Source organism: Plectropomus leopardus, chromosome 10 (assembly GCF_008729295.1).
Source record: "Plectropomus leopardus isolate mb chromosome 10, YSFRI_Pleo_2.0, whole genome shotgun sequence".
In the NCBI taxonomy this organism is placed as follows: Eukaryota; Metazoa; Chordata; class Actinopteri; order Perciformes; family Serranidae; genus Plectropomus; species Plectropomus leopardus.
Window position 1 is genome coordinate 21560028 of NC_056472.1, and position 23364 is coordinate 21583391.

The window sequence follows — 23364 nt, forward strand, 5'->3', positions numbered from 1 at the left end:
CACAGAGCATCATGAAATGTTTCCGAGTTGCGAGTGATGCATGCTAAGGGCACAGAACAAGGATGTGTTAGACTGTGACTTAAAACAGCATTGATTCCCACTTTAACTCCTTCAAACGACTGAGTCAAAAATATAACATCTATTTATAAATTAGGCATAACCTTTGTCATCAGCACAGAGCTCTGTAACAGCATGATCCCTCATCCAAAAGACAGGAAGTGCACTCACACGCCACGTGAGGGCGGTGGTGCGCATGTTAAATCACTACATCCGCTTCCAGTCACAGGTCCACTTAAAGAGCATGAGGTCATCCATCTATACGTTATTGTCGCTTATCCTTGAGGGTCGCGGGGAGGCTGCAGCCAAACCCAGCTGACACTGAGGGGCTGTTTACACCCTGGACAGGTCGCCAGGCAGACAGACAACTATTCACACCTAATTTAGAGTCGCCAAATAACCTGACCTGCGCAGACACGTGCGTCATGTTGCATTTATTCTCTCTCCGAATACACTTCATTGTTTGTTTTAAATTGCCCTGCAGTTTTACCACAGATCCAAGGCTATTTTTGTCGATCTAAAATTGCAGAGATAAATCTTAAGGCCTGTCACTATTTAGGTACGACAAGATATCTTATCTGGGCTAAGATATGGAAGACGGTGATGGGCCTTTCACTCAAATAATAAATATATAATAATTTAAAAAAAAACATCATGCCATTAACTTACTCGCTAACGAAGTGGGGCTGCACTCACTGCCTCCAGCTGAGCTCACTAAACTCCTTAATTAATTTTAACCCCCACGATGCCATCACTTCTTTTATACCGTCAGAAATTAATTAACTCTCCGCGTGAATGGTTTAATAACATTATTCCAGCCAGTAATTCCTACTATGATTAAAAAGGTGTATGGTTCGCACGTGGAAAAATGATAAATGTTTTCCATTTTGTGTTTATTATCGAACTTTTTAAAAATGAGAAAATAAAACGAAAAGAATATTTCTCTATCAACATCTGCATCTGCGTAGACTTGATTTGAGCTGAAATATATATTTTTTTAAAATGAATGATTTCAGCAATAATGTGCAGCACTGGTGACGTGTGGCCACAAACTGACCAATGGCCTTTTCATTCTTCTTTTTTTATTGCTGTCCACCCCTCACACACGCGCGCACGCATACACATCACCCACCCTATATGACATTATTCTCCCACTCCACTCTGCGCTCACTTGCTCTCTCCATGCGGTTCAATTGGCAAAGGCGCAGCAGTGCGCCGCGCTCCTCCTCTATCCTGGTACGCACCGATCCTTGATTAACGCGTGTGATGCCAAGTGAGACACATCTACAGCAAAGGTGGAAACATAAACGAAAATATAGTCAGTTGCAGTTTTTTTGTGTTTGTTTTAGAGAGGTTGGAAAGCGTCAACTTGTCGCGGTCTCAAGTGTGAGGAACCATGGATGCAGAGTTATTTTTACCACTTTAGAGTTTCGGACAAAAATTGATAAAAGGTCTGAATCGATGGTTTTGTGACTCTAGAGACCGCTATAAATCAAAAACATGGATCTTTATGCGCGAAATGAGACTTTCACGTCCCCCGAGTGCGTCGGAGCGCAGACTGATGCGCTGAACGGAGCCGGTAATGGGAGCTTGGAGACATCAAACATCACCTGCGGCAACGTTTCCACACTCATACCTCAGCGCGTGAGGCACAAAGGTGAGCGGACATACAGATTACGCAACATTTCTCACCTGGAGGTTAACTAAAAAGTGTAAATATGATCCTCTTTTGTATTGAATGTCTTTGGAAAGGTGTCCAGACTTACTTCCCTCCAAACAAAACTCAACAATGCTGCAAGGACAGCCATTGCAGATCTTCTTTAAAATAACCCTAGTTTAACGTTTTGTTCTTCAGAAAGGTTTATAAGCTCAAAGGGCAGATGATCCCTGAACGGAGCTGATTTCAGTTAATTACAGATAAAAGAAGAATGTGTAATGTTTGGCTCATTATTTAAAAGCATACTTTAAAAAGCAAAGGTGCATTTAAAATGTTAAGTCATTAATCAAACTGTGGCCATAACAGCAAAATAAGATTCATCAATTCACTGAGATATGATATCTTGATGTGTCAGACTCTAATTTTTAAAGTAAATCAGGGTTGTTTGGTTCTATTTGCTTTACTTGAAGATAAAAAAAATTGGAAATAAGATTAAAAATAAGCTTTGACTGATACCCAGAGTTAATATTACGGTGTATACAGTGAAATGGGGATATGAGAGCAGAGAGACAGTCACAGTCAGAAATCAAATCCTGGCAGCACAGGGGATTTATTCTTTAAAAAAAAAAAAAAGTCAGATGGCTTCATATTTGGATGGTGGTGCTGCAGTTTTCTGCTGTTTTTTATTTCTATTTTATGTATAATATGAACATTTCCAAGCAAAGTGAGGTATAAAGATGTGTCTGCAAGTTTGTAGGTTTGACAGATTGAGGCAAATGTGTGATCTGAGACTATATTAATATAAATGACTTTACATGAGCTTGTGAACAAGAAAGAACATTAAAGTGCGTCATCACTCTTGCAATTTCCCCTCTCCACCTGCAAATACAGTTTTATCAATCAGCATGTGCTATTTTCATCCCTTTAACAGCTGTCAGTGTTTCCATGCCTTGCTGAAGTGTGTGTGTGCGCGTATGTGTGTGGGAGGGGCTACATGTGTGTGTGTGTGTAAAAGACCCTGCAGAGATTGAGTGTTGACAGCTCAACATCATAAATGAGAGACACAAGTTTCCTAACTGAATCATTTCACATCATTCCTGTGTTTACCTCACTGTCTGCCAGTGATGAGTAATTTTGAGCACCCAGCGGTGACCTGTCACACTGAGCTAAATCAGTACACTGAAATCCCACTGGGGACACCTGTGACAAGTAGAGATCAAGTGTCTGGTGAGGACTGCAGCAGGTAGTTAAGTTGGGAGCTTAATCCATTTTTATGCTGCGCTATGATGTTATTTCGCCCACAAACTGTCACCTACAGAGTTTCACTTCTCAGTTTGGCTGCCTTGTTTCTCTCTGTTTAGCATTCACACTGTATCTTCCAGCAGGACCACACACTCATCTTCTAGAGAGAAAAATGAGGATTTCTGACCCCGTACAGCTGCTGTCACCATCATTACTCACTCCTTCACCCCCGAGTTTGATTATTTCTCTCATCTCCTCCTACCTCCTCCCTCTGTCCATCACCCTGACACACTGTCTTTATGGAGCAGTTTGAATTCTGTTACTGTCAGATTCCCACATTTTTCTGCAGACCAGAGATGGGAAAGCACGTGCCATGGATTACTTACAGTCACGCCTCATATAGTCTGCAGGTAGTCTTTTTTACCCAAAGGATCTCAAAACTTAATTTTCCCTCTCTGGAAGAGTCTTTTCTAATCAGTCAAATCAGCGGGGTTTGTTCAGACTTGTCAAATCCAACAGGTACACAACACTATACCATAAATTATTTGTAATTAGCATCTTAAGGTATCCTTATACAACGTTTGTATGATATCTAACGAAAATGCATATTTCATGGTTCATATAAAGTTATGTCAGTTAGGTTTAAAAGGAAGAAACATGATGAAAACGACCTTAAAATCAGTCAGAGTTCATGTAGCTTTAGACAGGACACAAACACCCATCTCCTGGGGGAAGTCCTGTGTTTTCCTCACTGTGCAGACTTTTGCTCTTTATACTTCTGCCTTATTTACTTTCATCAGTCACATTATTGCAAACTTCATGATTATGTGGAGTAGATACCAATTCTGGTGCATTAATTTTGAAGGTATATGTTAGATCAGTGTATGAGAACAGCCGTCACACCGACATACATTTTGTCATCTGACGCCCCTTGCAGTAGACTACATAATTTGTCTGTTCTTTCCAAAACTCTTGCAAAAATAAATCAGTTTAATGATCTCACAATGCTGTGGCACATGGTTATGGAACATTGTGACCATGCTATTTTCCAGGATCCGCACACCAGGAAGCTCCCATTAAAGGATTTTTACGCCGCAAAACAAGTGACTTGCAAGTCGGAAGAAGAGCACACCGGCTCGAAACGTCACTGCATTAAAAACTGGTGACAAGGAGTTTGAGAGACATTTACCAGACAGAGATGGTCGAACATTTTTTTATAATCTGTCTGGAGTACATTCCACATTTTTATGGAAGCGCTGCACCATTTAATTGCTGGAGTACCCTTTTAATAGAGCAAAAAGTAACCCATGGGTCACTGATATCTCTGTGAAACATTTCAGTGTTTTAATACGTCACTACTTTGTGGGATTTTTGCCATGAATACATCCACCCCCGACACAGCCACCAAACAGGAGTAAACACACACTGCCCACTGTTAAGGGGATATATTGCTCAACCACAAACAGCTTCAAATGGTTTCACATTGGATGCAGCTCAGGGCTCAAGGGCTTCATGGTTTGATGCCCCTGCTGCATACTTGATATTACTTATTATGGCTTTAAAGGAAGACTGTCGTGTCTTGATTACTGCACAAGATGCAGTTGAATGACTGTATATTTATAGGGTCAATAAACATGTTGATAAGTTGTCAAGGATACTGGCTGATTGCAATGCAATTCATCATGCAACAGTCGGAGGTCTGTTCACTTTGGTGGTGATGGTGACGGCAGCAGGGGGGTTATCAGTCACTGCCAGAAATGAACCACCATTTTCATTTCAAACACAGAGCAATTTATCCCTCACAAAAGGCATTTAGACAAAAAATGAAACCCTCAACTGCTTTTCATTTCCCTCTTCACTCCCACCAGTTCTCTCAGCGCTCCATTCCTCCTGTGTCTGTCTGTGTGTGTGTGTGTGTGTATGTCACTATCTCCATCGCTCGCACCCTCTCATCTCCCTGCCTGTTGAGAGCTGAGGTGTTTAATACATGCCTGCACTGTGAGCCAAGCAACCAACATGTTGTTTTGTAGTCTGACCATGGTGACCGGGGGACTCTGTGGCTTGTGTGTTGTAGTCTGTCAGTCAACAGGAAGCGGTTTGGTTCAGTGCCTCCGTCAACTGTTCTGGGGTGCGGTTGGCTTAGTGACAAGGCTTAGATGACATTTACCATGCTGGATTAGCTACTAGCTGTGACATTTACCAATACTTCGGTCTTACAGGGGCAGAGCCAGTTTTCCCTGATAGGTGCTGCGACACGAGAGCCAAATGGGATAGAAAGTGACACAAGCTGAATATGTATTAGACAGGGAGGGGGGTAAAATTCACAGTCAATAAGAACCAGAGGAAACCTTCAATATTCATGGATGAACCCCATTATTAATTCATCCACTATTTCACTGCATATTTAATAGCCTATACTACTGCAGTTACCTTTACGCTTAAATAATTTTAATGTATTTGTTTGCAGGGAATCTGTTCACCAGCCTCCCATACCCAACATTTAAAATAATGGCAATGATGATTGAATTAATGTCACACAGGAAGCGGAAAAGTTTTAATAGAGTTTGCATTTGTACAACAGCATGATTATTTTAGAAAAATGCACGTAGGAAACCTCTGGAATTTGCGAGATTTTTTCCGCATCCTGCTCACAGTGCCTTTAGTATGTAAACGGAGAGCGGACTGTGTGCCAGAGCCAATGGTCAGACACGGCTGATGGGCACTGCATACACACACCAGCACACGCACACGCACGCACGCACGCACGCGCACACACACACACACACACACACACACACACACACACACACACGCACAAGCAGCTCCCCACACCTCCAGTGATACAGGCTTCCCTTTTGTCTTTTGGCTCTATAAACTGAAAATAGTTCTCTAAATAATTGGTGTTGTTGAATGCCAAACTAAACACTGCCAAATGTGCAGTGTTGGTTTCTATACGACTTGTTTTTGTCCCATGAAGTTGTGGTAAAGTAGCTTCAGTATTAAACAGATTGTGCCTATGTGGTATTTTGCTGTAACAATGACCCCATGATAGGGGTGGGGGGAAAAAAATCAATTCAGTATTGTATTTCAATATTTTGCACGACAATGCTGTAACAATAAACAGACATCAAGTATAAATTATTAATCTTGCAAATGCAAATGTAACTTTTGATACCAGAATAATAAATCAAATGCCTTTCAGTCCACCACGAACAAATTGCAAAAAAAAAAATTGAGTTATGCAGACTAAAAACTATCCTTTTAGATCAAACACAGGTTGACAGAGGTTGACATAATTTGCTATTTAAAAAATAAATAACAATATATGTTACTGCAATGCTCTGCATATTGCACACTGTTTAAAATTGCAGTTACATTGTTACATCATAACGTCAGGATAATATTATGTTGTGGGAGGTCTGGTGATTCCCCCTACTCCGTGATGTGTTTTAAAGGGACTGTCTACCAAAATCAAAACTGCATATTCTGAGAGATCAAATGGTGGACTAACAGACCAACATTGCAGTCCAGATATCAGGGATTTTTCTGCCAGTTGTCTGTCACAGGTGGTGAAATACTAAAAGCTAAACACTGTTGATTATTCCTTATGTGCCCACTTCAGGAACACCACGTGCAGCACAGCTGTGTAGACCAGCGCAAACAGGGGATTCCATTTGAGCCATCCATTATATCTAACTCTTTAGCTGCTTAATGCTCCACTATGTTCGACAGCTAGTCACTGAATTTGTGTGGCTGCTGATTTAGTGGTGTACAGTGTGTTCTTTAGAGCTTTCTCGCTCTAAACTGCTGTCTTATCTATATACCTTTTGGTAACGACAGCCGTGTGATGTTAACTGTTATTCCTGTCTCTGTATGTGGTGCAGAGCTCACACTCCAGCAGTTGTCTCATTGTTAAGCTTGAGAGAGAGAGACAGAGGAGGGCAAGGAGGCGTTGAACGAGTCATTGCATTGTGTGCAACTCTTCAATAAATTTGTGCTAAAGTTGCACTGAAGTTTTGGTTAACGTAGAATGTACTAGGATTGGCTGAATTTGCATTTATTGTTATGATCGCAACAATGCTACATCCTGGAGGGAATGACTAGTAACAAAATGGTCAAATAAATTTAAAGGAGACCAAAATTTAACCGGAATTCCAGTGAAGTAGAAGCAGAAAGTGGCAAAATAGAAATGGATAAAGTATAAGTGCCTCAAAACTCTGCATTTCTTGAGTAAATATACTGAGTTACTCTCCACCACTGACTGATAATAGCTTTGCTTCATGCTCCTAATGTTAATTGTTGCTAAAGATGTCCAAAACCCAGATAAGTTTGTTTCTTTAAGAAACATTAACAAATTCATCCACAGCTTCTACATGATCAATGCCATCATGCTTTGTGATGCCAGCAGAGAAACTGCATGCTTGTCTGTGTGTATCATCACTGTAATGCTTTTTTGAAAACATCTATAAGCCAAGAATATTAATTTCAGAATTTAACAGCATTGTTGAACACTATTTCATGCAACCGTGTGAATCTGTCCAGTGAAGCTGTAAAACTGGAAGCAACAGAAAAAGAGTGCTCAACTTAATATAGCAGAAATATTTATCCGTGCGGCACATTGGCCGGTGACTGCAGGTAAAGCATTAGTGAGCAAAGTGATTAATATAAATGCTTCTGCTCGCAACACACAGGAGCAGGAGCAGCTATTGGAAAGGCTGGCCCAGAGGAACTGGTAAATGTGCCGAGGGAGTTATCAGTGTTCCCCGCACAGCCAACGAGCACACAGGAAAGCTAATTGGCTTCGATTAGGCGGAGGCCAGTGTGACATATTTTATTAGGTGACAGAGAGAGAGAGAGAAAGAGAGAGAGAGAACCAGTCATCTGCACATTTTCATTATGCTCACACAGACGAATGAGCACAAACAAACACAAAATTATACACTTTTAGTTGCTTCCATTTGCAAGCATGTTGCGGTGATGTTCTGTCTGCAGAACAGTATCCACCATATCAGAGGAAACTGCTTTTTATTTGCATAGAGAGCTGGATAGTGATGGGGAACTTTTGATGATCAAGCTGGGCCTGAATCTATGGCTAGCCTGCAAGTTAAACAAAAACATTTCAGAGTGGATGTGTAGAAGAAAGAGTACTCAATCAAATAAGACATGCCATCATACTATAAACCACACATCTGCCCATGTGGATTTATTTTTGATGGACATTTTGTGTTGGGATTTTTGCAGCAGACCTCATCTATGCTGCTTTTTAATAAACACAGAATATAAGGCCCTATGAGCTGTGTACAATTCATATATTTCCATCCCCGGGGGATAACTGTAAGTCATTATGAGACAAGTTCAGGATGACGTCAAACAGATGAGACACAGACCAAGGGGAATGTGTTATTATGTTCAGTGTCGGTGAGGTGTGATCGCATATCATCCACAATGAATAACTTTAATGGGGATCAGTTGGCAGACCTCTGTGAAGGCCAGTAGTCTAGTCTTGCATATCTGCAAGCGTTAACACTTTTTATGTCAAGATATATTTTCAAACTATTAGATTATATTAGAATATTGCTGTGCCTACACCTGAAGCATCGTCATCTCAGCAGTGCATTTATTGCCTTTTATTGCCATTCAATGCCTGGAAACAAAAATAATTTGTGTATCCCCCCCTGGTGATTTGGTGACTCTAAAATGTTTTTTTTTTCCTTGGCCGATGCTACATCCTTCCACCAAGTGCCATGAAAATCAGTCCAGTAGTTTGTTTTTTTTTTCTGCTGACAAACAGACCAAATTGAACTGATGACGTAACCTCCTTGGCAGAAGTAGTGAGGGTGTAATGACACTCTGATTCTTAACAAGTAAGACATTCAGATGGCCAGCTGTTGCACAAGCAGCTGTTTTTTTTCAGGCACTTTGACAAAAATATCAGTGTTTCCCACACTGGTTTATTAGTGGTGGTTCACGCAGCATCAAGATTGCATGCCAGAAATTGATTATTTTTTTTGTTGTTGTTGTTGGTATTTATTATAAATAAAACCTTTTTAGAGCTGCATGCAGGGCATTTTTTTCGCTCAGCCTCTCTTTGCCCTGCTCTCTCTCTCTCTCTCTCTCTCTCTCTGTTCATCAGACAAGCTATGAGACAAGCTAAATAAGATAAGTTAGCAAGCCAGCACACTCAGTGGCACCTCTGTCTCACTCCCCACCCAGGGGTCTACTTCACCAGGGGAACAGTGAGGCTTTAGCTCACTCGAATTCAGCCAGTGCAAACCCCAGGGCCGGGAGTCACAGCGGGCTGGCAGCCAGCAGCAGTGCTGGGATCTAGCCTCTAGCAGCAGAAAGTTTGCTTACGGCAGGAAGTCAGGGCTATACGAAGTCAATCCCCTGTTAGCTTAAGTGTATGTCCGTTTCTCCCCCAGCCAGCTATCAACACCAACAGAATCTAATTTTTTGGGAAACACTAAATACCTTCAGATATGAGTCATGTAACTGTGTGGCTGGCTTTGCTGCGGTGTTTGTCTTTTTTTAAATGAGGTTTATACTTTTAATTGAGAGTGGAAGGAGAGGAAATAGACCAAGAAATAAAGCAAAGAAAGCGAGCCGCAGAGGGATGGAAAAAGGTTAAAGATTCAGAAACGGGAATGCAGTGAGTGAAAGGAAAAGATGTGGATAGCATTACATTTGGTTGGTGTTTTGCAGGGAACAGACTCTCTTTAGATATGTGCAGATCTGTGTAATTTACACGTCCCTTCCAGGAACTGTTGTTGTATTTTCAGGGGATTAAGGAGTGTTTTTGGTTGCATATGCTTCTACAACTGTGTCAATGAAGTTTGGGCCTGTGCATCTGATGTGATTTATTTCCTGTGGGTGTGGTGCAAATGGATGCCTCTAATCCCCAGGATACAGATGCAGTAGGTAGCCTGTTAAAAGTGTTGTGTCTAAGCAGCAGGTGAGGCGACGATAACAGAGAAAGCAGACAACATGAACTGTGCAGGATATGATCCAGTGAAGCTCTGAACGGCTGAGGGCACAGACAGGCTTTATGCTGCCTGCTATGATGTTTTCTACTTTATATATATTTTTTTTCAAAGTGAAAAAAGTTGATGTTGGTACCCAAAGTGATAAACGGCAGCTAATTAATCATAATTGGCTGCTCAGAGAGTTTAAAATGACATGTGCACATACAAAATGATTGAGTTTCCCTAATTATACTGTTTAGACAATTTGTACTTTTATGATGATTGGGCAGGTTCTGGGCTTGGATATATTTTGTCTGTCAAACCTGGCAACGCTGGTAGCAGCTAATTGGTGGCTTGCCCTGCCAGCAGAAACATTTATGCAACTACAAAAACAAAACAAGATTACAAGGCTCGTATTGTTCCAGACTGCTAACAGCAGAGACCCAGAGAGACAAAAATGAGCTGCAGATAGAGGCATATCAATTATAGATGTAAATCTGTTCACCAGTGTGTCTTATTTCGAAATGTCATAATAATGCAGCACCTGTGCCATTCTCCATCCCACTCCAACTGCATGCAATTTCACTTTATGCTGTAACACTTGAGCTAGTGAGAGTCTCGCTGGACTCATCACAGCCATTTTTTAAAAACTGTATTTATCAAGGAGGAGAACACAAGTGTGATATAATAAAGAAGTGACCAGGACCTTATCTTTCCCATGTTTTAGTTATTAAAAGTGGTGAGTTTGCACCAGTTACATTTTAGGCATGACACTCCAGTGAGAACATTGAAAACATCAAGTTTGTGCTATCTGGTTTCCAAATATTTTGCCAGACTAAAAAATGTCCAAAATACACATTGGGGTGTTTATTCTAGTTCAGATTTCTATTCTCGAAATCTGTGGAAAAAGTGCATATTTTAGTAGCACTTAAAAACACCAAACTTTCCACTTTAATACAGAAGGGTTTGTTCAGATACATTGCATAGCCTGATTTAAATACGATTTTATTCCTGTCGATCTTTTTATGGTTTTTGACAGTACTTTCTGATGTATGGAGTGATAAAAAGTGATATCCAAAATATCCTCTGTAAAACCTCTAATCTGTCAGCATGATGAAACAAGTATTTTGAACCTGACTTTATCCAATGTTCAGATTTTTGTTCTGGAAATGTATGCACATCAACGCATTTAATTAGATAATACACTATTTGCATTAAAAATAAAATGAATACTTGGTATACAAAAATAAATGTCTTGATGTAAGTGATCATTGTGGAGGTTTCATGGTGATATCTAGTTAAAAAAATACCCAATTAACCTGTAGTGTCTTCCCTTTAGAAGGATTCAAAGGTAACACTACTGGCTCGAGGCTGTCAGGATCAATACAGACAGTGTGATGGTATTGAGCATCATGTAAAACAGTCCTGATATTCTAGATGAGCAAACACACTAACATGCTTTAAATCTGTCTTTCTCTGTACCAGATGACGACCACACGCTGCGGATCCTGCTCTACTCGCTCATCTTTTTCCTGAGCGTGTTTGGCAACCTGCTGATCATCGTGGTGCTGACGGTCAATAAGCGCATGCGCACCGTGACCAACACCTTTCTGCTGTCGCTCGCTGTCAGCGACCTGATGATGGCCGTCTTTTGCATGCCCTTCACCCTCATCCCCAGCATCCTCAAGGACTTCATCTTTGGAGCCGCCATGTGCAAGATAGTGTCCTACCTCATGGGTAAGAAGTGACACTCCATCGCTTATGCGAGCAGAGAATTCAGATTTCAGGTTCATGGACACTTTTAGTTCCATTGTCGGAGTTTTTGACGTGAATATAAATAGGGGGCTTTTAGTTCCATTGTCGGAGTTTTTGACGTGAATATAAATAGGGGGAGGGTAGTAATTTGATGCGACATCAGATCAGAATCAGTTGGGCCGCCCACCCCAAAAAAGACAACTGGGAAACAGGGGCACTCATATTACCGCATTTTTCAATGACAACTACAAAGTCCCTTAAACCTCCCATAAAAGCAGTATACAGTGCACCACTGCTACCACAAAAAATAGGAGTGATGCTCCTTATTGCTATGACAGCTGGATAATGTTAGGACAGTCAGCTAGCTACCTGTAACTGTCATATATATATTATATAATATTAAATATAACCATCAGCACACTGGGGAGCGAGCTAAATAACAATCAAAATTTAGGCTAAATTTTGGCAATAGAAAAACGGACTGGTCTTTTACACTGTCCCGTTGACCTATGATGTTCAGATATCTGAATGAAGATGGGCTCTCTGGGTACCCACGAGTCTCAACTTTATAGACATGCTAATGTTAGTCCAATGCAGTGTTTTGCTTACATCTGATTCCTAATCAAGACAATCAAGTAAGAATTGCTTGACCTTGTCAATATGGACTTGTTTTGAAATGCAAAATAATAAAATTGAAAACAATTTGTAATTTAAAAAATGTGATTGTTCTTATTATTGAAATTCTTGAATTAAAAAATAAATCGTCTGAGCAGTAACAGAACAAAGGTTTGCAGGTAATACATGTAATCCAGAATTTTGCTGCTACTTTTTACTTCCATCGTGTTCTGTGAACACATTTGGTTAATGAATCACCTTTGATCACAATGGCTCTACGCAAAACTAGTGGAAACACGAACTGAAAGGTTTGGAGAATTCTGAAAGAAACCAATTCAAGGACTAGAACAAATTTTATGGAAAAGCAGTGCTAGTTATCTGTACCATGACATGTATAAAGGTTTGTATGGCTTGATAAGAATAATTTTCTCAAATTATTTTCATGAATCTGTTCTAAGCAGCAACATATTTTAGTCTGTCTCCGTAATTGTTGGGAACAAGGTTGATGCAACAAAAGAAACTGCAATCTTCTTATCCACAGTTAGCTGAGAAAGACAAAACTTCCTGCCACACAAAGACATCACATATCTTTCACAGTTTGTGGTGAATCAGTGTGGGACTTCCATGTGAAATTGCTCAAAAAGGCAGTAAATGTTTCTTTTTTTAACATCTTTCAAAACAAAAAAAATTCCATTATAGCCTCACTGCAAATCTGACAAAACTGAATCACCGGTGACATATTGAATTTTTCTTGTGTGGGATTTAAATAGAAAATTAGATTTCAGTCTGATTATTTGGATAATCCCATGTTGTATTAAAAGCGCCTGACAGGCATCGTATAGAGAATTAAAAGGGAGCTACACAGCAGCCCCATTGTTTTCCTACTGAAATAAAACTCCATTCAGATGCTTCGGTATTGATTATTTCACATGTGAACCTAAATTGCAACAGCTGCGGAAAACAGCAGCACTCAAGAAGTTAACGCGTTCTCTGACCTTTGACCACCAATTTACCTCACCTCACCCTCCCAATTTGTGGGAGGCTCATTGGTCAGTTTAAGTGAGTAAAGGAAATGCCTCAATGACTTCTCTTCTTACACTATCTGTCATTGAAAAGCTTAAGATTCTTCCTTGTCTTGCCAGTAATAGTTTTTTATTTCTCCTTGTTTCCAGTCTTGTGAATGAAAGGCGGAAAAAAAATTGCACATGATGATGTATTTAAGAGACCTATAAGGTTAAAGAGCACATTTAGGCAACACATGAAAGTGCATTAACACATCAGTGTAGCCTAAATACATCACACCACAGAACCATGAGCCAAAACCAACAATATATTCATTTTCTATAGACAATACTTCGCAACATGTGCATAAAACCACCAATAATACAACAGCCTCTTCATCTGTGTCTTTAAAGAATTAACAAGAAAACAGAAAGACTGTGGAGACAATTAAACAAAAAAAAGTCAAAGTCAGTTTTGTCAATTCTGCCGTGTATGTTTGACATACATTCGGACACTGGAATGTGCAACAAGCTTTACCTAGCAAGACAAATTAATAGGCTGACACGTCTTACAAAATTAACAGCAGAATAAAACAACACCATGGCAGACATATATATTATATTATTGTATATATAAATCTAAACCTCACAGCAGCTAACATACATACAGTGACGGGTGTCGTGCTAATGTAGTTTCACTCAGATCGGTTGTGTGCCCCTGGCCACAAACGGGTGCATGCATTCAGTAAAGGTGGACCTACATTACTGTGTCACCTCAGTAAATGAAAAATAGCAACATGCTACATACAACAAATTCTTTTAGACTGCATTTTTTCAATCTGACTTCAAATGTGTCCCCTTTCTATAATGCACACTCTGTCCGACATTACATTACTCCAGATCAGACCTTACGATTGCTTTGGATTTTCAGAAGATGTTCTCAATTCAATGCACTTTTCCAAAGTATTATAGCACGTACAAAAGAATAAAAGCATTTGTTTTGATGAATGAGTCATATGCACTTTGCAGAACCTCACTGATAAAAACAACAGTTGTACAAAAGGTCCAGCTCTGCCTCTGCTGTCTGCTACAATGCTTATCTATGAAATAAAGGTAATATGAAAATGGAGAGTGCATAAAATAAAAGCAAAGTAAATAAAAAAGAGAATCGATTAAGTTGAAGAGAGAGAAGTTAGAGAAAAATTAAAGTACCAAGAACAGGACCACTGTGTTGACCCTGAAAGAAAGGCCATGTGAAATTTGAATATAAAACTTGGATTAAATAATGCACATGCCCTTTGAGTGAAGGAGAGCCATCATCTTGACAAACCCAGGACTGATTGTTCTTTGCTGCAGAGGGATCTGCTCTAAAGCTAACCTTACTTACACATTATAGTACTCCCCTGGGCCCTCTCTCTCTCTCTCTCGCTCTCTCTCTCTCTCTCTCTCTCTCTCTCTCTCACACACACACACACACACACACACACACACACACACAGTCTGTGTTCTTGCTGAGGACTGGGATAACAGAGGTAAAGAGTAATTTCCCGTCTTGCCCTGTCAGGAGGGAGGTGGCAGATAACATCAATGGCTGAGGCCAACATGATTTCTTCTACCAAGACTCAGATAACCGTCCCCACCTCTCGTCGCATGCAACATTCATTTGCAGGCGCATCTTCACAGAGCACCACATTTGTTCTCAGTTATGATTGCAGATATAACGTGCACATCAACAAACATGTTTTTTATTACCTGTCCAAGCTCTATTCTGAGCGCTGCGCTGTAATAACTTTTCATTCATCATAAGAACTGATAGCCTGTATGTTTACTTACTTTTTACATCATCTGTTTTGTTTTCCTACAGGAATATCAGTGAGCATCTCCACATTTAGCCTGGTTGCCATAGCGATTGAGCGCTACAGCGCCATCTGTAACCCCCTGAAGTCACGGGTGTGGCAGACCCGCTCCCATGCCTATCGGGTGATTGCTGCGACATGGGTGCTAGCCTTCATCATCATGATCCCCTATCCAATCATCAGTCACTTGGAGTCTTTTCAGCGTCCTGACAACACCACTGCTCACCAGTGTCGCCACAAGTGGCCCCTTGCAACAGCGGAGCAAGCCTGGTGAGTGTTTTGGGTTTTTATATATAGAGAGAGAATTCTCTTCATGCAATTGGTTATGAACTTTAAAAGTGGAGAAATATTGCTCAGTGCTAACATCAACATGCTGAACAGTCACTGGTGTACTGCGCATCTCACTTTGGTGTTATGAAACCACGCTCAGCACATCTCATTAACAGATTAAAATCACAAAATCAATACATGAAAAAATTGAGATTAGTGAGAGCTTCTACATGCAGTCTCCTCCACAATGTCTTGTTTTTAGGCTTCTGCTGGGTCTATTTCTTGTTGTAACATCTTTGATTCCTTTTACGGTGACATACCAAGCCTAACAAGAAAAAGATCAATTTGAACTAATTTAATTACAAGTTGGCCACTTATTTTCTTTATGGAGAAAATACACTTTGGCCTGTTGTAACTTTGATTAGAGATATTCTCCAGCTGTTTTTCTTTTTCCTTAAGCATCACTAGTTACATTCCCCGAGCAACACAAAAGCACATAAAATGCAACTTTAAAACTTAGGCCCCTTCTACATAAAGATATTTTTAATGATGGATATGTCCTCACGGCCCTGCGATAGTCTAGCGACCTGTCCAGGGTGTATCCCACCTTCCGCCCGATGACAGCTGGGTCCCAGAGGACAAGCAGTTACGGACAATGAATGACTGAATAAATGATTATGATTTTGATTATGTCCTCACTTCATAAAAAAAGGATCTGTCCACCAGACCATCAAAATATTCTGTGCACACTAAAATGCAAAAACGACTTTAAACGTTCACCAGTGTGTCGTTGCAAAGATAATAAAGTGCACGGCCTAATGTGTTTACTTTATCACTGTCGATTCCCCTTCAATATCAGGACTAAAGAACTCTCAACAATACAAGTGACACTCTGGATCTGCAAAAGTTTTCCTTCTACTCCTCATCAACAACAATCCCTCTCTCAAAATTTTTCTACTATCTGCTGGTTCAGCCAGGCCTGATCCATTCATTTCTGACAGACCAAATAACAGCAGGTGCCACGGGTGGCTCCCTTTAGACCGTGAAATGGTGCAGCAAGTGCTAAATTTATAGATGTCATTAGACCAAGGAGTGTTGACAAAATGTAAAGAAACTGGTAGTCCACCAATGCTGTTACTGTTTCTGTCACATGGTCATCACATGAATCAACAACTGAAATGCACAAACTGAGGAGATTATGTCATTGTGTCCAAATCATTCCATTTTAAACATCCAAACATACACAGTAACCAGAGATTTGTAAAATCTGCACCTTAGAAAGCATTGCAGTGAACAAAAACTGTTCGCCTGTGGACAAGAGGCCCAAACACAGAGGGAGAAATACATTTTCATAAACATCTGTATGCATGTAGACAGACTCAGATCATCCGTCCTGCTTGCCATCTGGACAATGTGCTGTTTTGTATCAAATAAACTTTAGATGACCTTAGTGTGTATGTGTGTGTACTTTTAGCAAGGCACGCTACACTGAAAAATCTCATTTACTTCCATGTTTGAACCAGGAGCCTGTTTGTAGCAGCTCTCGCTATTTGTCTTTTGGGTGTTTTTTGTGGAAACATTAGGACAGATGAAGAGAACAGACGGATGTTTCACTGTGTTTTTGTTTTGGACTGAGAAAAGAACAGGCTTTGGGGTAATTTCAGAAAACTCTGTGAAGATCTGTGTTCATTTGTGTACAGTTAAAAATACTGTTTTTGTATGTGTGTGTATTTGAGTGTTTTTGTATTTAATTCTGTATCTTTGTTTGACTGCAGGCTTGCTTGTAGGCATGTAAATCTGTACATTAGTGCTAGACCCAGTTTGTGTCTCCAGTGTATATACGTATGCATATTATGATTAACATAAAAGATGGATTTACAGAGAAGATCATCTTTGAAAAACACAAAGTATTTCCAGAATATGTGAGGATTTACTGAGGATAACAGAATAGTTTGTCAACTGCGCACACACGCACGCACGCACGCACGCACGCACGCACGCACGCACGCACGCACGCACGCACACACATATACTTTTGTATAATGATTTTGGGGAGATATTTAAATGCAATTGTGAAGGGAGAGAGAGATAGAGATGTCTCTATTCAGGTTGTGGTTTTTGGCATCTCAGCAAAAGTAAAATAATTTTATACAATGCAATACAAATGCAATGCCATTTTTGTATTAAAATCACAAAACTAAATATACACTTAAAACGCTGGTTAACATAAACTGAGCAAGGACATATCATTCCTTGCGACCATTTTCGTTATGAATAGGAACAAATTTCAACTTGAGAAACCCTTTAACCTCTTTTTATCATGCAAGAGATTGTATTTTTTTCATCAAGATAGTTTAAAGAGACTCTGAGGATTCTGGAAATGTCAACACTCTGCCAGGTTTGTTATTCTTAAGAAGAAAAAAAAGAGCTTAGCTCTGTGATTCAAATGTACAGGTAATGGTAATACATTATGAGAGATACAAACTCGGGCTATATAGGTGCCTTAAGGCATGGACATTAGGAGTTTTACCTCTCTCATGTGTCTCCTTTAGGTACATCCTGCTGCTGCTTGTGCTGTTCGCCATCCCGGGGTTGGTGATGATTGTGGCCTATGGATTGATCTCCAGGGAACTTTATAGAGGCATCCAGTTTGAGATGGGCCACAAAAAAGACTCAACTGGTGAGTCCATATGCACTATATGAGGGAAAACATAAATAAAACATTAGGATAAAGCTTTAATTAATGTCCCAGAGGACAATTTGGTTTATAGACAGCACTAAATGTATGATAAAATATGCAAAAGAAAAGTAATGAGTAAATGACTCTAGAAATATCACCTTAGACAGACACGCCCAAATCCAAATTTACAGTGAATTTACATGCATACATTCACATTTTTGTTTTTCAAACAGATTACCAAACAAACAGATCCTAGCAGGGGTGGGTTGCAACTCCTAACTTACAAAATGGCATTTTTGTCATGTTTTAAGGTTAACAACACTCTGAAAATCATTATTGTCACTTCTTTATTTATCTTCATAAAAAATAAAACGTATTACTTAAACTTAAAATGAAAAGAAGTCCTAACATAAATTGTCATTGGATTTGTTTGCTCTGTGGGCAGAGCAACAGAAAGTTATGCTGGCCAAGCTCGCTAATATCCAGTTTTGCCCAAAATTGGAATAGATAATTCAACCACGTGGCTCCTCTAGACTTTTCAAATGTTATCTGAGTCATTTTTGTGGGAGTTGTGATGCTCAAAACAATGTATGTACCATTTTATAGCCACAACAGTAGCGACTGAGTAGTTGAAAACAGAGCATATGACTGTTTGCCCCCACTCTCCTCCCAGAGGGCTGTAGCAACTCGATTTCATCCAGCACTCATCACGAAACGATTCTCTGCTAAATCAGCAAACATTCTGAAAATTACAAAGATTTCATTTGGATTTGATGTACCTTGAGGGGGTGCAAATGGAGCCTATGTGTGTGAGATGATTCCCAGACAGCCCAGCCCAAGTGTTTGATTGTGTTTGGGGTAATTCGAGCACCCAAAAACAATATTAGCACCAGGGCCAATCACAATTATGGTGCATTGAAAGAGACATCTGTAAATCAGTGGATAACTTTTTTTTAAAGGTCTATCAACTGCCTAGTACAAACACTTAAATAGTCTTTATTACACTCATTATGTCCTCAAAATTGTAAAATTCACTAATTGCTGAATCTAGATTTATTTTCTTTCGGTCATTCATGTGATCGAGTCCAAGACCAAGCAGCTGGACGCAGGGTAAAGGAAACACTACCGTGCTTGCTCTATGGGCCCCGCAATACAGTAGATCTGGGTAATTTTATACAGAAGTTGAACTTTCTTTGCTTCATGTGCCACTGAGCAACTTTCATAGGAATGACCTGGGCATCCATGTGTCATGCGCATGTGAAGTTTTTTGGCCCATAGCACCACATGACAGACCTATAGCCACTATTGGCTTCAAAGTCCAGTGCTGTTTCTGGAGGATTGATCTTTAATGACTGGCACAGAGAGAGTCAGAAGAGAGACAGACACGGCTGGACAGCCTCTAAAAACTTAAAAGATTTTTTTGACAGTCCATCAGTTGACCAAAGTGGTGGCTCTCTTTCATTTATCCTGGTATGCCAAATGGCCAGTACACCACTGGATCCTAGTTCATGTTAGAGATGACTCAGTAAAGGAAGTGTATAACACTTTCAACAGAGACTACCAACATTTACACTTCTGAGCACAGAAAATAAGACCTGAAGTTCCTAAAAGTTAGAGACTGGGACATGCAGGTACTGTAGACATGATTACTGTGATAAAAATATAAGATTAGATTATTCAAGAACTTGCAAAAGAGCAACAAATCAGACATTTTTCAGTGTATTAAAGATACTGCTACAGCAAAAGTGGTACCAAAAACACAAACTAACATGTTCCAAGAGGAATTTAATGCTGTCACACCCTATCACCAGTTAAAACAAGTCATTCGATTATTGAGTGAAACTGTGTCTCTTGATAAAAGATATCACTCTATCGAACACCTACAAACCAGACTTTTATGTGAGCATTCACATTTTTTAAATTTATGTAAATATTGAGAATTTTCATTTTTAATCACCACAGTTTTATTAGCGCCACAATCATTGTAATGTGTGCAGGTTAAGTGGAACATAACCTTTTGTGGGCATGTGAGAGTGTATCTGGGATGATAGCAGCATGGAGTGTATTTGCAGGAGCTCCATTAGAGGATGGAATTGGCTGGCAGCTGCGAGCCTGGACATCACCATCTGTTTGGTCTCAGAGAGAAAGAGGTTGTCTAAAACCAAAAAAAAAGCTTGAGAGACAAAGAGCATGCAATTAAAAAAATAAAAATGAAAAAGACAAAGGATAACGGATAAAAAACTTTTAAAATAACCTCTTGGAAAATGTGTTTGATTTAATAATCCAGGAGTGGTTTACTACTTTACCAGTCCCTGTTTGTATTTGCTTGCCTTCAGGCTCTTAATATTGTCTCAGTCTACTTAGTCCTTTGTAGAAGGAAGCCGGACTATTAAATTTTATTAGTAGATTGCAATATTCCCCTGATAGACGATTACTGCAGCTCACTAAGAATGGCTCGTCACTCTTCTTTCCATTAAGGTGAGCCGCGCTCTTTAAAGAGTTATGATTCACTCCAGAGAAACCTTACCGATGGGAGCACGTGTTACCACAGAGCTGTGGTGCTTTGGCTTATTTATTAAATTTTTTTTTTTTTTTTTTTAGTTAACTGGCTGTAGGAAACTGCATAATGTACCTGATTTTTTTGTTTGTTTGTTGTTGTTTTTTAAGCCAGTGGCATAAACATTAGTCCAAAAGATTAAAAAAAAAAGCACTGTAAGTGAATTTTATAACATAAAAATCAGGATCTCGTGAGTCAGGCAGGCACTGAAGTAATTTCACATGATCCATATACAGTAAAAAACCATACAGTTACACATGCACAGCCCTGTCTCTAACACTAAGCTCTTCATGTAAACATTTAGCATTCAGTCTATCTGCATGCAGGAACACAGACCTCTAGATTCTTGTTGCTACAAAACCGCCTGCTCTCTGCACCACAGCCTCCTCTCAGTTGTATGAGAATGTTTCTGTCAGGCAGGTTGGAGTAAGGCAGCAGGGAAATTAACCAAATGCAGAAATTCAAGTTGACAACAACAGTTCAGTAATTTATAGAAAAAGGGAAGATTCACAAGCTCACAGGCAGGCAGGTACGAGGGTTCGAGGGTTCAGGCAGGAAGGAACAATCTGGCATGGAATAAGTAGAAAAAGGCCAGTTATATGCTACTGACTAGGGAAATGGAAAGCAGATGAGTATGTGGGCAGGGAGGGTCTGGTGATGGGAAAACAGTACTGGAGTTACTGCAGGGCAGGTGACTGGGGGCAGGTGGAAAAGTCTGAGGATGTCTGATTGACTGGTAAAGAATGGCAAATGGTCCAAAGAGTTTCAATGAGATACATGGGCCTGACTTTAGATCAAAAGTATTTACACTTTTGGTATCGGGTAAGGAGAGTATCTGGTCCATACATCTGGGTTAGGCAGTTCTCAGGTAAAGGCAATAAAAATAGCAGAATTTGAAAATACAGCCTTCTTCTGCAGCTCCTCCACTCCCCCTAGATGGGCATATGTGCACATTACATACAGTAAGCCCAGCACGTTTTCACTCCGAACTTGTCACATGGAGCCGCTCTTTCAGCACCTTCAGCGTAAATCTATGACATTTTAGGTATCTTTGTGCATCAGCTGTTTGCGCTCTGGGATGCTGTTACAGTGATGTCAACACAAGCACAAACACATCCACACATTCAAGTTGCTACTTTGTACACCTGCAGACTGAAGGGCCATGACTGAAAAGCCCTTTGAGATGATATACTAAATAATTTGGGTTATTTTAGCACATAAAAATGAGCTGGAAGTCACAGCCGTGAACATTTTCTCTCCATCTCTAAAACACTCCCGATATTATTTCTGTTTCATTACATTTATTGTCAGACTCTCCATCTTCCTTTTTTGGGTTGCTTTGCAGTTTAGGCTGTTGCTGTCAATGCTGGTATAGAAACTTTTTCTACAGGATTTCCCACCATTAAATTAGAATTTCTACAAAGACGAACAACCAATACGAATGCCCTCTCCCAGAAATGACCTGCGATTGTCTTTAGAGAACTAGAATGACGATATATGTTGCAATGGAATCTTTTTCCAATGATAACAGCAAAATACTGCCTACCCCTGCTTCAACAATGTTTATTAAATACAGTAAAAGCATAAACGGTCACAAGATGAAAAGATCAACTTTTTAAAAAAATTACCTAAGTATGTACTTTTGCTACATTTGATTAACAGAAATCCTCCTCGCTTTTACCCATACAGATGTGAAGAATGGACTGACCTCCACTGTGTCTACTGGCAGTGATGATGGAGACGGTTGCTATGTGAATGTTGTCCAGCGGCCGCACTCGATGGAGATGTCCGCCATGTCTGCATCAAGCAGAGCAGTCAAGGCAGAAAGACCACGCAGCAACACATCTGAGGCCAAGCTGGAGGCAAAGAAGCGAGTTATCCGCATGCTGGTGGTCATTGTTGTGCTATTCTTTCTCTGCTGGATGCCACTGTACTGTGCCAACACCTGGCGGGCTTTCGATGACATCTCTGCCAAACAAGCCCTCTCGGGGGCACCCATCGCTTTTATCCATTTGTTGTGCTACACCTCCGCCTGCGTCAACCCTATTATTTACTGCTTCATGAACACGCGCTTCCGCAAAGCTCTGCTAGCCACGTTCTCATGCTGCGCTGCACCTTGTCAACGTCGCCACCGTCGCCGTGGGCTACGGGACAACGAGGAGGATGTTATGGCAACTGGAGCGTCCATGTCTAAGTTCAGTTACACTACAGTCAGCACCATGGGAACCTGCTGAGGCAGATGGACGCAGGCACAATCCAGAAGAGACAGTTACTACAGCAACACAGCACCCCACATCCTTTGTCTTTAGGCCAACTCTGTACTCACAGGGACAATAATGTGGAGTGGAGAAAACAGGCCATGTAAAGAAGAAGTGTAGAAGCTTCACCCATGACTGTGAGTGAAGTTATGTAGGGATTATCCAATGAAATCCAGTCTTACAATGTAAATACCTCCATACATTAGCTATAGTGAAAAAAAGCACAAGAAAGTATACCGTTATCTCGAGTCACAGTGGACCAAGGCAAATTGTTTGCTTAGATGTTTACTGCAGGGTGTATGTGTGCGTGCGTGTGTGTGGTGAGCTGTATGATATGTGAGGGAGGAGGTTTGATAACTTCAGTAGTCATCATGTAGCTATAAAAGGAAGGCTGTTTGCTATGTAATTTTAAAATTGTGTTTTATATTTTGCTGTCAGTTGCTTCTGTGTTAAT

At 40.2% G+C, this 23364-nt stretch overlaps 1 protein-coding gene across 1 annotated transcript; it reads left to right on the forward strand.

The window, feature by feature from the left end:
- Window positions 1–1557: 1557 nt before the first annotated feature.
- On the forward strand, window positions 1558–22940 carry LOC121949495 (cholecystokinin receptor). The gene is made up of 5 exons (XM_042495192.1): window positions 1558–1714; window positions 11404–11655; window positions 15154–15415; window positions 17968–18095; window positions 22342–22940. The coding sequence occupies exons 1-5, from the start codon at window positions 1558–1560 to the stop codon at window positions 22884–22886; spliced, it is 1344 nt and encodes a 447-aa protein (XP_042351126.1). The 3' UTR covers window positions 22887–22940.
- The last annotated feature ends 424 nt before the right edge of the window (window positions 22941–23364 follow it).